Raw genomic sequence first — 14973 nt, forward strand, 5'->3', positions numbered from 1 at the left:
TCTTGAAGGTTTATTTCTTTGGTTCATTTTTCCTTGTTTTTATGAGTAAAATAATGAACAGTATTAAACAGAATGGTCATATCTTGTGCATTTTGCAACAGCATAATGTAAGACAGTGCAATCACAAGTGTTATATGTATGGGGTGTGTTTAAGAGGAAGCAGTGTTTCAATAGAAATCTCTTATATTGTTGCCATGGATATGAGTGGTGAGGACAGGTTTTGTATATATTGTACTGCACTTATTTAAACTGTGTATGAGAGTACTTGTCAGATATCCAGGAAGAATCAGTAACCAGGAAGGTAATTTACCCAGGCTTCCCAGTTAATTGGGATTGTACTGTATAATGGTTATTCATGCTACCTCAAGATTATTTTATTCAGTTTATAAAGGCCCCTGGTAGTGAAGGGTTAAGTGAAGGCCACATTTAACCACTCTGCTTCAAAAGATCTTTGTTAAACTGAAATAGATTATCTGAGGGTAGTAGCAGGAAATTTCTTAAAGAATGTGTGATCAGGCTGAAGGAGTTAAATATCTGTTTGCAAATCTGGGCTCTACAAGAAACTTCCATCCAGCCAGCCATACAGGTTCAGTCATCATCTGGTGCTTCATAAATTACTGTCCAGTACTGGGGGCTGGCCTTCCCCTTCACAATTCAAGGTTTAGGCAAATGGAACTTACATGCACCCGGCCACCACTTAGAGGAGGTCACAGTGGGGGAGTGAAGAACAAACTCCTGAGTGGATGGGTCATATGTTGCAGTAGTCTCCAGACCTCGTACGAATGTCCCGTGGCCCATCTCAGTCTGAAACAAAGAATACAGTTCCATACAACACACACACACATACATACAGAGATCCATCACCTGATGTTTTTATTTCCCCATCAGAAGTATAGGAGTCTGAAGTTAGGCTGTTCATTCCAAATATTTAACCCGCAAAACTCAAGCAAGTCTTTTTCATTAAGTTTTCTTGTCTTTTATTTACAGTCAGAGTCCTCCAGTCCGACCACCAATACTCCTAATTCTTCAAGGCAATATTTTTGAAAATTTTCTGGGCTTTATCTAAGGATTTATCTGGCTTGGACTTACTATACTCTTCGACTTGGATGTACTTGCCTGCAACTATTCATCTACAGTTCTATGCATTTCCGGTGAGTAAAACAACAACCCACATCATTTAAAGTGTGTATTTAATGATCACGTACATATTTCTAATGTTTTCAGAGGTCCCTCCCAATAGTCCGGAAAAACCAGCACAGTAGTCTGAAAGACCCTCGGTCCCCTGCCATTCAGATTACAGGACTTTTACTGTGTATTTTTTTCAGATTTGCACGACCTGTTTGAGCTGGTCGGGTTAGATGCATTCTTAATAAGCCCATATAGTACGAGAGATTTTTCCCATGGAACTGTCTAGCAGCAGCGTGAATATATTAAACAGGACATCACCTGGATTTACAGTAATGGATTATGGTGATGGTGGCTGGTCACTTAACCTAGGTGGCATTATGTGAGTAATAAACCTAACCATGCCTTGGATTCCATCCCTTATGGGCCACATCGAGTCGCAACACCTTAACCTACAATTCAGTTGAGCAGCAATTTGTTGCTTACAGTTGCCACCCAGTTCTATGCAAACTATAAGATAGTCATATTTCACTGCATGGAATCAATATGAACCAGGCACTACACCAATCCATACCAAGTCATGGTTTCTGTTACACAGCAGTATGGTATATTTGCCTACAAGTGTAGCTGAGTATGACAGAGGAACCAGGAATAGTTAGTTCATAATGGGGACCTGTACAGTAACATTCACAGTGCTTCCCTCATTTCTTTTATATCTACAACTTACTTTCCCTATAAAGTTGTGTATTAAGCCACATCAAGCAACATTCCTTATAAAGTTGTGTATTAAGCTTTATCAAGCAGCTTTCCTTATAAAGTTGTGTATTTAGCCTCATCAAGAATACTGAACATCTTTAGGTTGTTAGTTTTCATTCCAAGTGTCAAAGCATTTTTCATAACACAGCTAATTATGTAAATATTGCCATCCATAACAAAGGACTGCTGTGTTAGCAAAGGAAGGTTACCATTATCCATAATAACATATCAAAGTTTTACATTCATTAGCAACACAAAATATAACTCTCACTCAATCCACTACAGCTACACAGTAATGCAGCCTCTCACACCACAGCACACTTACTGTGCCCTCACAATACAGACAAACCTTCAACATAACCTCATCAAAAGATCTCTGCGAGCGCATCAATAGATACCACTTTCTTGTGCCATAGTTCACTGGGTTCACACCTAATTCAACCTAAGCTGATAACAGCAACTTTTAGGTTACCTCACCTTGTTCTTCTGGTCAGTTTTTGTGTAGAGGTGCAAACAAAACTCTGATCCCAGACACTTAACTCATATTGGTGCTCTTCTTGACTGAGAATAATGTTAATCCTTTGGCTACAAAATGGTTTATTTGCATTTTATGCCTGCTAACATTAAATGACTTTACAATGTTGAAGAGACCATGAGCACCAAAAATGTTACAAATGATCACAATTAACGTTTTGGCCAAGAGTGAACTGTATATTTTATTTGAGTCAGTGACATACTTGCCATAGCTTGAGTCTGTTACCTTCCTTTTTTTTTTTTTTTTTTTTTTCCAGTTGGTTATGTACCACTTTCATACCTGCAATCCAGTTACTTTGTAAAAAAAATTTACTCTTCTATTCCTTTGATCTTTCCTCGTTTTTTGTTTTTGCTTCTTCCCTTTTCTCCTTTAGTGTTCCCAATTCCTCTTGAGTTAAGCATCTTTTTATCCATACAAACTACCATTGAATGGCAGGGACCAAGATGTGTTTTGCCCTGTACTCATTCCTGATCAGTTTTGTTCAAACTTAAGTGTAGTGAGTTTCTGTGATGTGAGTAAAATCATCCATCATCATCACCATCATCATCATCATCATCATCATCATCATCATCATCATCATCATCATCATCATCCAGACCTCCTTTCCCACCCTAGGGCAGGGTGAGGAGTAGTGATGTCCAGACAGCTCAAATCTGCCCAGTCCAATGGGCCACGCATCCATTCACTCATCATTCAAGCCCCCTAAATCCTGGCTCTATCGGATACCCTAAAAATATTCGCCATGTTCTGTAGCTTCACATAAACGTATCCGATAGAGTCAATCTGGATGCTGCAAATGGAATGGAAGGGAAATCTGAAAGAATTATATTAACTGGCGATTTCAATACAAATATATATTGGAAGACTAGCTGTAAGAAGCCATGAAAGATGTTGGGATCAAAAGTTCCAGGATCTTATGCAGGAGTTTTTTCTAACACAGTATGTAAAGGAAAATACCAGAAAAAGAGGACCTGATGATCCATCAGTACTAGATCTTGTATTTACTAGGCAAGAAAATAATATTGACAATACTGTATAATGTATCACCCTCCATTCTACAAAAACAACCATGCAGCATTAAATTGCAACTTCAGGATTGCATATGACATAGTTACCAGTAATGAGAGTTACAAAAAGAGTCAAAACTACAAAAAGTGCAACTATCATAACTTGAAGAAGTTTTCATTCATTCATTCATTGCCAGACGCCATGTATCCCAGACAGGGTGGCCAAGGGCTTAGAGTTAATTGTTTTACAGGGAGGGGCACAAATCCTCCACCAACCCCACGTGACGTAGGGATGCCAACAGCATCTGGTGTTCCCAGGCGGTCACCCATCCAAGTACTAACCAGACCCAATGTTGCTTAAGTACTTCTTAGAAACAGATTGGGAAAAGGAGCATAGAGGGCAAGATTTAAAAGTTATATGCAGAAAATTCTGTGATTTTTTTTGAAATAGGAGTTCAAAATGACATGCCTCAGCACAAAGAAACAAATGAAAATAAAGAAATGGTTTAATAGAAAATGTAAAAAAATCAACAGGAAAAATGAGGTTTGCTATGGAAATGTTTATAGAAGACACAATAATGAGAATGCATATAACTACTATAAACAGGCAAGAAATGATGATACAAGATAAGGAGGGAGGCTCAAACACAGTTTGAGGAAGACTTTATGAATAAAATAGTGATCAGCCTATTTTACAGCTACATTCAAAGCAGAGCTAAAGTTAAAGATAAAATACAGTCCGTTACGAATGAGGGGATCATCTATACACAAGTGAAAGATATTTGTGAAGCACTAAATAAAAACTGCCAATCCATTTTTTCGAAAAAAGAAAAAAAATTAAGAGAGATGATATGGAACATGCATGCCCACACATATTATCAGATATCAAGTATTGGAAAATGAAGTATATGAAGGGTTAAGTAAATTAAACAAAGGAAGAGCATATGGTCCTGACGAAATTTCAAGTTGGGTGCTCTATGAATGTGCAGAAGAGTTGTAAAGATCATTATATTTAATATTCAAGGAATCCTTAGGTCAAGGTAAACTACTTGATATTTGGAAGAAAGCAAACATTGTTCCCCTATTCAAGAAAGGGAATAGACAAAATCCACTCAACTACCAACTAGTATCACTTGACCAGTGTTGTAAGATACTAGAAAAACTGATAAGAAAAGTTTGGGTAAACAATCTAGAAGAACACAATATGATAACAGAAAGACAGTTTGGTTTCAGGAAGGGAAAGTCTTATACTGCACAGTAATCCCTCCACTATCCGACATAACAGAGCCAAAGGCATGTCCAGAAAGTGGTCCTGTCCGAATAGTGGGCACTAGCCTCCTGGATTTGAACTTATGGACCCTAACTCAGAAAAACACCTATACGACTCCCTCTGAACATGCATAGTACCTATTTACGACTCAAATCACACCAATAAGGGACATAAAAGACTGAAATAAATGCAAAAGAACCATAAAATGAGGTTTTTGAGGTAGGTTTATACAATATTAAACATTCTGGGTACTTACAAGTCCCTGGCTCCTGGATTGGTAGTTATGGACCCTAACCTAGCCTAACTCAGAAAAACACCTCCCTACTGCACATGCATAGGACCTAAGACACTACATATTCACATCAATAAGGGACATAAAAGAGTGAAATGAGGTGTTTGAGGTAAGTACAGTATGGAAAATACAGTACAGTACGGTACAGTATGAAACATTCTGCCTACTTACAGCAAGTCCATGCCCATCTCGATGAATAACCACCTCCTCTCAGACTCTGACAGTAAGAAGGATTTCCTGAAGCACTTGCAGTACACTGTTCATGAAGTCTTGCACTTAACTTAGTCACTCGCACTCAGAAGTCCATTCTCTTCACACTGCGCACTCTTGTCCTACTTATGCTCCATTGTAACTTAATAAGTGTTGCACTTTAAGTCTTAAAGTGCAACACTTATTAAGTTACAATGGAGCACTTTAAGTCTTCCTCCCCTGTGGTGGGGGGGGGGGACACAGCCTGGCTGCACTATGGGGTGGTACTACTACTCTGCGGCCAGGTTGTGTTAGGAAGAATACTGCCACCGTATTCCCTGCGTGTCATAAAAGGGGCGGGGTGAGGGGACTAGGGACCCCCTCCTCTGTTTTTTAGTTCCTAAAAAGAGACAGGCCAGAGAAAGGGATGGGGGATGGAGTTATCCCCATATCCTGAAGATTGGGTCTATGAATGTGCGTGGATGTAGTACGATTGAGGCTAAAAGGGAGGAGATTGGGAGAATGTTTGTGAGAAGAAAGTTGGATGTGTTAGCTTTGAGTGAAACGAAGATGAAAGGGAAGGAGGAATCTATGTTTGGAAGTGTGAATGGAAGATTGTCAGGTGTTGATAGAGGAAGGGCAAGAGAAGGTGTGGCCTTGTTAGTGAGTCCGGAAGTACAGCAATGTGTGATTGAATGGAAGGAGGTGTCATCGAGACTGATGTGGGTGAAAGCGAAATTTGAACGTGAGTTGTGGGTGTTTGTGATTGCATATGGGCCTGGTAGTGAAAGGGATGAACAAGAGAGGGAGTCTTTCTGGAATGATGTTGATGAGTGTCTGCAGAGTTTTGGAGTGAATGTGAATGTGGTAATGATGGGAGATCTGAATGCTAGAGTGGGAAATGTAGCAGTTGAAGGCGTAGTTGGTATGCATGGTGTGCCTGGAAGAAATGAAAATGGGGAACAAATGATAGCGATGTGTGTTGAGCGAGAGATGGTGATTGGGAATACGCTGTTTGAGAAGAAAGATATTTATAAGTATACATGGGTGAGACAGGAGGGTGGAAGGGTTGTTGATAGAGCTTTGATGGACTATGTGGTTGTGTCTAGGAATGTAATAGGAAGATTGTTGGATGTGAGAGTTCTGAGAGGGGAGAGTGGAGGTATGTCTGACCACTACCTGGTGGAGGGAAAGTTAAGAGTAGGTAAGAGATGGGTGAGAGCTAGGAGGGTTAGGTGTGGCAGGGAGGTTTTGAAAGTGAGTGAGTTGGATAAAAGAGAGAAAAAGATAAGAGTATCTGGAGAAATTGAAAGATGAGTGGAACGCAGTGAAAGATCGGGAAAATGGCAGCGTGGAGGAGGAATGGCAGTTGTTTAAGAGTGCTGTGGTGGGGCATGCAGAAGAGGTGTGTGGTGTGAGACGTGTGGGTGGTGGTGTAAGAAAAGGAAGTGAATGGTGGTGCGAGGAAGTAAGTATGGCTGTGGCTGAGAAGAGACGTGCATATGAAGTGTGGCTGCAGAGGAAGGATGAGATGTCATATGAAAGGTATAAGGAAAAGAGGAATAGAGCGAGAAGGGCTGTGTGTGATGCTAAAGTGGCAGCAGATGAGAGGTGGGGTAGGCGGCTGACAGAGAATTTTCAACAGAATAAGAAAATGTTTTGGAAGGAGGTGAAAAGGGTGCGAAAGGGAGAGTCTGGGAAGGAAGAACGAGTAAAATCAGAGGATGGAAGGATGTTAATTGAAATGGATGCAGTAAGGAAGAGATGGGCAGAGTATTTTGAAAGATTGTTAAATGTAGAGGAGGAAAGGGTGGCTGAGATTGTGGCGGATGGAAGGGTGCAAGGAATAAATGTGTTGGGAGAGTTAAATGATTCTTCGATCACGAAGGAGGAAGTAGAGAAGGCAGTAAAGGAGATGAAAACAGGGAAAGCTGCAGGTATGGATGGGTGTGCTGTGGAATGCCTGAAGGGTGGTGGAGTGACTATTGTTGACTGGTTAGTAAGATTGTTGAATGTGTGCTTTGAGAAAGGTATGGTGCCAGTTGACTGGGCAAGTGCTTGTGTGGTCCCGTTGTATAAAGGCAAGGGTGATAAGTATGAATGTACTAGCTTTAGGGGTATAAGTCTATTGAGTGTTGTAGGTAAGGTGTATGGTAGAGTGTTAATTATGAGAGTTAGAGAGGGCACAGAGGGAGTGATTGGTGATGAGCAGTGTGGCTTTAGGAGAGGGAGGGGATGCGTTGATCAGGTGTTTGCTGTGAGACAAGTGTGTGAAAAGTATTTAGCGAAAGGCAAGGATGTGTTTTGGGCATTTATGGATTTAGAGAAAGCGTATGATAGAATTGATAGGGAGGCTTTGTGGACTGTTTTAAGATTGTATGGACTTGATGGTAGGTTACTAAAATGGGTGAAAAGTTTTTATGTAAATAGTAGAGCGTGTGTAAGAGTGGGAAATGCTGTGAGTGATTGGTTTCCCGTGAGAGTGGGGCTGCGACAGGGATGTGTGATGTCGCCTTGGTTGTTTAATATTTACATGGATGGTGTTGTAAGGGAGGTGAATGCAAGAGTTTTAGGTGGAGGTCTGAGTCTGGTGAATGTTGATGGTGGAGAGTGGAATCTGAAGCAGCTGCTGTTTGCAGATGATACTGCACTGGTGACTGATTCAGAGGAGAGATTGAGACAGTTGGTAGAGGAGTTTGGAAGGGTGTGTGAAAGGAGGAAATTGAAAGTAAATGAGAATAAGAGTAAAGTGATGAAGTGTACGAGGTTGATAGATGGTAGGGGGATGAATATAGTTTTGAATGGTGAGTTGCTTGAGGAGGTAGATTGTTTTAAATATCTAGGGTCACATGTTGCTGTGGATGGAAGAATAGATGCAGAAGTGAAGTTTAGAATAAATGAAGTCTATCTGTCTATCTATCTATTGCCAGTCGCCATAATCCCGTAATAGATGCAGAAGTGAAGTTTAGAATAAATGAAGTAGGAAAGGTGCTGGGAGGAATGAAAAAAGTGTTTAAATGTCGTTCGCTTAGAATGGATGTAAAGAGAAGGCTGTATGAGGGTGTTGTGGTACCGACTGCGTTATATGGGGCTGAAACATGGAATATGGGTGTAGCAGAGAGGAAAAGTTTGAATGTAATGGAGATGAGGTGTCTGAGGAGTATGTGTGGAGTGACGCATATGGATCGGGTGCGAAATGAAGTGTGAAGGAGAACTGGAGTTGTTTGGGAGATGGCTGGTAGAGTTGAGCAGAGGGTGTTGCGATGGTTTGGGCATATGGAGAGAATGGATAATGAGCGATTGGTGAAAAAGATAACTAGATCTGATGTGAGAGGTGTAAGGCTGAGAGGAAGACCACGAATAGGATGGATGGACAGTGTGAAGAGAGCGTTGGATGCGAGAGGGATGTCTGTTGAGCAAGGAAGAGTGGCTGTGCGTGACAGGAATAAATGGAGAGAAATTGTGAATGAATAAGTGATGACGCAGCCCTGAGGGGATATTCTCCCGCATTTGGTCTGATCAGCTAGTCAGGTCAGGTGCGGGTAAGGGGATGGGTCTGTTATGATGTGGCAGGGGTAAACCAGTTCTGCTGTCGGGCCCTGCTGCAGATGTCACTGATTGCATTGCACAGTTGACCCTTGTGCGGTGTGGTGCGGTGAGGATCTGTCCGTTCTCCCCTTTGGGGCTAAGATGCGAATGAATGTGTTTGAATGGATGAGTAAATGGGGAGTGTGTCGTCCTGTCTCGGCTACCTCCCTTTCCTTGGGGGAAGCAGCCTATGTATATAGATAGATAGACTTTAAGTCTTTCCACTCATAAAACCAATTTGAAAACAAATCACAAGTTTATTTACATTAAATTTAGTCCAAAAATTTTGTCTTTTCACTCAAATTTCTAATTCTTAACAATACTGTCACATCCACATCCTAACCACAATGCTCCTTCACTTCCTCATTTGTCAGTCTGTCTCTCCATGTGACTCCACATGCTCCTCTCAAATAACTCAATTTCACTGCTCTCACTCATGACTTATGTCCCTCCAACAAGGTCCAAGCTTCATTTCCATACGTTAGAGTTGGTATCACAATACTGTCATGCAGTAACTTTTTCACTTCCATGCTCACTTCCCTGTTTCTTATCATTGCTATCAAGGAACCAGGAATCTTTCTTCCTTTTTGTACCCATTTAAGCACTTCACCTTCTAAACTTCCGTCCTTACACATCACACTACCCAGGTACTTTAACACACTCCATTTTCCCTCTCCTCCTCATCCAACCTCACTGGACATTCACTGACTTCATTTCTCTGGAAGACTGTAACTTTACTCTTCCGTACATTCACCTTTAGATTCCATTTCTTACAAACTCTCCCATACTCATTCACAAAGACTTGCAGCTCCTCCTTGTCTTCACTTAATAACACAGTATCGTCTGCAAACAAGAGCAGGGAGTTTCTACAACTGCCCTCTCTCATTAGGGCTGCTCCAACATCCATTGCCTAACTTGTATCTCATTTATAACCATCCATGTACAGAGTGAACAGCCATGGAGACATGACGCATCCCTGTTTCAATCTAACCCTCAAACAGAAAAATTCACTCAGTTCACTGTCCACACGCACTACAGCCTTGGCACCCTCATGTATACTCTTCATGGCATTCAACAACTTCCCATGTACTCCATATATTATTAATACTTCCCTGATTTCTTTTCCATCCACCCTGTCATATGCTTTCTCCAAATCCATGAAGGCTGCATACAACTTCTTTCCCTTCTCTAGAGACTTTTCCATTAATGACCTAAGAATGAATATCTACACAACCTCTTCTCATCCTAAAACCTCCCTGTTCTTTGCCAACTAATTCCTCTGTTATTTCCCTAACTCTTTCAGTAAGTATCCTGCCGTATAGTTTTCCTTTTACACTAAGAAGACAAATTCCCCTATGATTACCACACACTTTTTTTTTTTCCCCCTTTTCCTTTGTACAGGGGAATAATTATGCCTTCCTTCCACTCCTCCAGGACTTTACCTTCCTCCCAGTCCAATCTGCACATCTTCCACATCCATTCTGCTACTATCTCTCCCCCATGCTTCAGTATTTCACCACACACTCCATCAATTCCAGGGGCTTTCCGTATTATGACTTTTTGATTGCACTTCCACAACTTCCATCCTACTGATTTCTTCCTCTCTTCTCACATCCCTCCTTCTCACGCCATTTCCCAGCTACTAATACTCGCATTACTTTCATTCTCTATGTTCAGCAATTCCTTAAAGTATTCTCTCCATCTGCTCACTTTTTCTCCCTTCTCCACTAGTAATCTGTCATTTGTATCTTTCACTCTCCAACTAACTTCTTTGACACTCTGCCTAACTCTCGTTACCTCATTTCAGAACATTTTCTTACATTCCCTCCGTTTTACACTCAGATTCCTTCCAAATGCCTCATCCACTCCTTTCTTACTCTCTCTTACTAATCTTTTCACCTTTCTCTTCCTGTGTACATATAATTTTCTCTTCCGTCTCTTAACTCCCTCCACACCCCTGTTTCTCATCCACTCACTATATGCTTTCTTCTTTTTTTGCCACAGCCTGTCTCACCTCTTCATTCCACCATGCTGTTCCTTGCACCCCCTTTCATCTTCCCTTCACCCCACACACCACCTCATATGCTGCACAGATTTCTTCTGTGAATATATTGTACTCACCTTCCATGTCCCACATCTACTCCAAATCGTATTTACCCCTTCGTTCCTCCACTTCTCTCTTATATTCAGCCATTTTTCTATTCTCTTGTGACCTTTCCACCCTCCTTGTATGAAGTACTTCCTCCTGTTCTTCCCCTCTTCTATTCCTCTATTTCATTTTAACCTTGACTTTCACCATCACCAAGTAGTGGTCAGAAAGTCCACCCCCCCAACTTCTATATGCTCTTTCATGCATTACACACCTTCTCATTCTGTCATCGACATTACCTCGTCCATAAAAGACATCTTATCCATTTCAGTCCAGTGGTACATTATCTGTTGCAGTCTTACTACCCCTTGACAGTTTTATTTAGCCAGGGAGATACTTTCCAAACTTTTGGCATTAGATATGGCCTTTATTTAGCTCCTGACTACCTGGTGGCTTACCTGAGCAAGATGAAACTGTCTAGTACTGTAGCAGCAAGAATAATCCACAAAAAAATACATAATCAGATTGAAGGGATTAAGCTGAATGCTAGTAATATAAAAAGATTTCACTGTACTGTTTGGGTATACCATAATCCATGACAATCTCTGTAGTCAGTGTTTTCATTTGAGAGAACTGGCCCACTCCAGTAACTTAAGTGCTCAGATGTGATGAGGATTTATTATGATCTGAAAAGATTCTCCTTGATTCATTTGACATTCCAGAGTAACCACACTTGCCCACTGAATGAACTCAGTACAGTTAGGAATTTTTATCAGTTCAGTATCGAAGCATCAGCAGCAGCAGCAGGAAGTTTATCTGAAATATGAAACCCTGATCCTGCAATCCACCACCCATCTTTTGGGGGATAGGGAGTTGTGGCCCCCATCCTGTGGTCCACCATCCTCCTTCTGGGGGACAGGGAGGCAGTTGTAAAGCCTTCATCCTGCAGTCCACCATCCTCTTTTAGGGGGACTGAAAGAAAACTGAAGGATGTTTGTATATCCAGGCAACAGAACGATCCAATTATATTGGTACCACCATGTGAAAGATGTCCATTTCCAGCACCAACTTAGAGTAAATACACTATAACATCTACTGTGCCTACCTGAGCATAAGTTCCAATGATCTTGAAGCTGTTAACAAGAGGAAGCCATTTGTCTTGCTGCTCCTTACTGGCCAGGCCCAGTATGGCATTCATGAACATGGAGACATGCAGAGACAGAGGGTTACCGTCTCTCATCACCGACAACCCATGAACTGTATACAGATCCCTGGTGGCAGAATTGCAGTCAGTCATTGCTGCATATCATAAAAATAAAATAAAAATAAAATGTTTCCTGTTAAGGACTTCCCACATCGGAGTTGGCCATGATACAGCTGATATTTTCTATGGACTGAAAGCTAAACCAAGTGCCAAAACCAACTAATTACTTCACAACAGTTGCTGAAAGCTGTTGGGAACAAAGTTATTTGAGATGTGATATAAGATTTGTAACAGTGTGAGAATTTCAGCTTGGACTTTAACTTTGTGTAGAGACACTCCAAAGAAAATCACCAGATGACTGGTGTACTTGTGGCTGAATGTTTCCTGCCTAAGAATGATGTCTGTGTGATGAATTACCAAGCTTGTAGGTACATTTCACTGTCATGGTAGTACCTCCCAATCATCAACTGTATCACTAAACCTCTTCAATACCTGTGTTATAACATAATTCAGACTTTATTATTGCTACTTCCAGACAGTTTTATTCAGCGTAGGGGAGAATTTTCAAAAGAAGATGGGTTTAGATATAGTCTTCATAACCTTCATGAATTCATTGAATGTACAGTAAGGATGGATGATGGGAAAATGGAAAATGTGAGTGCATTTAGGTACCTGAGTAGTGTGATAAGGATGGAAGTTTGGAGGATGAAGTGCTTGAAAGGGTACAGCAAGGAAGATAGGTTGCTGGTTCTTTGAAAGCAGTGATAAGAAATAGGGAAGTTAGCATGGAAGTAAGAAAGTCGCTGCATGATAGAATTGTGATACCAACTCTAACATATGGAAGTGAAGCTTGGATCTTATTGGAAGGACACAAGTCAAGAGTGAAAATATTGGAAATGAGTTATTTGAGAGGAGAATGTGGAGTTACATTGAGGGACAGACTGACAATTGAGGAAATGAAGGAGCATTGTGATGTGGATGTGATAGAAGGTGTTAGGAGAAATACATTGAGGTGGTTTGGCCATGTGGAGAGGATGAAGAGTAAGAGACTAATGAGGAGAGTGTATGTGAGTGAGGTGGAGGGGGGAGGCCAAGGATGAGATGGAGGGATGGGTGGAGAAGTATATAAGAGAGGGGTGATTGAGCTGGGGGGAGGGGAATGAAATGGTGTTGGACAGGGCAACGTAGAGGCTATTATGTTTGTGGCCACCCCATATGGGATTTTTTTTTTTTTTTTTTTTTTTTTTTTTAATGCAAGGAAGAAGGAACCAAAGGCCATGAACTCAAAAACCATTCCATCCAAGACAAAAACAATACAAAAGAGAGCAGTTTTTTTTTTTTTTTTTTTTTTTTTTTTTTTTTTTTATTAATGTGTTTGACTCTGGGCATAGGCTTTACAGCCTGCTCCCAAGGCCCAGTAGTCCTCCTACATATACCCCTCTACATGTCACCACTTCAGCGCTAACACCCACCGTCCATGTTGAATACATACTAGGACTGTCTCATACAGTACTGGTGTATTGGTATTATTGGGGGTATTTTTACGACACGTCGGCGGGTCTACTAGTAGATCGGTAAAGTCTGCTTTACATGAAATTCAAATCCTTAAACTGTTCCCTGCCCCAGCCGGGATTTGATCCTGGGTCCAGTAGGACTGCAAGCCACCCCTCTACCGATTGAGCCACTGCCTCCCCAGTAGTTAGATATATTTACCCCTTCATTCCAAGAGGTCTCCTTGAAGCTGAAGAAAATCATCTAGAGGTAGCAAGAATAAACATAAAAAGGTATTATCAGACCGAAGGGGCAAAAAATATGACATGTCCAGGCAAATTGCTACTTTAACCCTTTTGATATGGCAGTGTCTCTATAGTATTTTTTTCTTTTTCTCATGAAAGAATTCCAATACTGAAGGGATAATGAAAACTATTTCTAACAGCTCCAGTCTGAAAATTCTATCATGACATGAACATTATTTTCTGGACATAACAAGGATATCTGTAAATGAAGAAAACAGGTCACTGCATTGAAAAAGTCATATCGTATTGTGTCATTTATAATGGCTCCAGCATGCTTGCATGCATCAGCCTTGGTCACTTAATGGTAGCTCTCCATGCCACTCAGTCTCTGGCAGCTTCCCTATTCAGTCCCTTATACCTAAGGTCTCACTCTATGACCTCATCCCTGGTCTGTTTTGGTTTGCCTCCTGCAACCATATCCGCAACATTCACAGTAGTCATCTTCCGCACCCACTTATCCTCCACTCTCTCAACATGCCCAAACTAACTCAATCTACTTCTCCTCAACCCCAATACACTCAAGTCCCATCTTTCCTCTCAACTCTTCAATCAGAACCTTAGCCCCCCCTCCCCAAGGCCTTGCATTCAAAGGACACATTACACATTTGTCTAATCATTGTCATTTCTGTACATTTGAGCCTACGAGACATGTTTACGAGTATGAGTCATGGTTAAGGGGCTAATAGTGGCAGTACAATAGCTGCAGCCTGAGGATAACTCAGCAGACCACCAGCCAAAGTTGCCCCTTTTCCACATTCCACCATCCTATCTTCAGGGGATAAAGAAAGGACTGAGAGATGTTTATATAACCGGGCAACTCCAACACCCAGTTATAGCAGTGCCACCACATGTTGTTCCTCAAAAAAAACACAAATTTCTGACTCAAAAGCAACTTTACAGTGAATCATGAACAACTTAAAGTGAAGAATAAGTGTTACTGTAATTCATCAGCAACTTAATGAAACAACTTTATATGAGAACTGCCTGTCACTGCAAATCAGATCTAATCAGATTAAACGGGCATCATCTTATCTCTTTAAGATTTCCCATTCGGTGGCTGGCTATGGTAGCTACAGCCAAGGTTGTCTGTGGACTGGAAACTTAACCACTTCAGTCTGGTGA

The 14973-nt window shown here is 41.1% G+C and overlaps 1 protein-coding gene across 1 annotated transcript in view; it reads right to left on the minus strand.

Moving 5' to 3' along the window:
• The window catches only part of LOC145409612 (peroxisomal acyl-coenzyme A oxidase 1-like), a 215424-nt gene that overhangs the window by 156832 nt on the left and 43619 nt on the right, over nt 1-14973 (minus strand). The window contains exons 3-4 of the mRNA XM_080279965.1: nt 11957-12122; nt 681-804 (exon numbers count right to left, since the gene is read on the minus strand). Of these exons, the coding sequence (XP_080136091.1) occupies nt 681-804; nt 11957-12122 (290 nt within the window). The remainder of the gene's footprint in view (nt 1-680; nt 805-11956; nt 12123-14973) is intronic.

The sequence above is a fragment of the Coenobita brevimanus genome, chromosome 82, assembly GCF_032717465.1.
Source record: "Coenobita brevimanus isolate Jiangsu-jjx chromosome 82, ASM3271746v2, whole genome shotgun sequence".
NCBI lineage: Eukaryota > Metazoa > Arthropoda > Malacostraca > Decapoda > Coenobitidae > Coenobita > Coenobita brevimanus.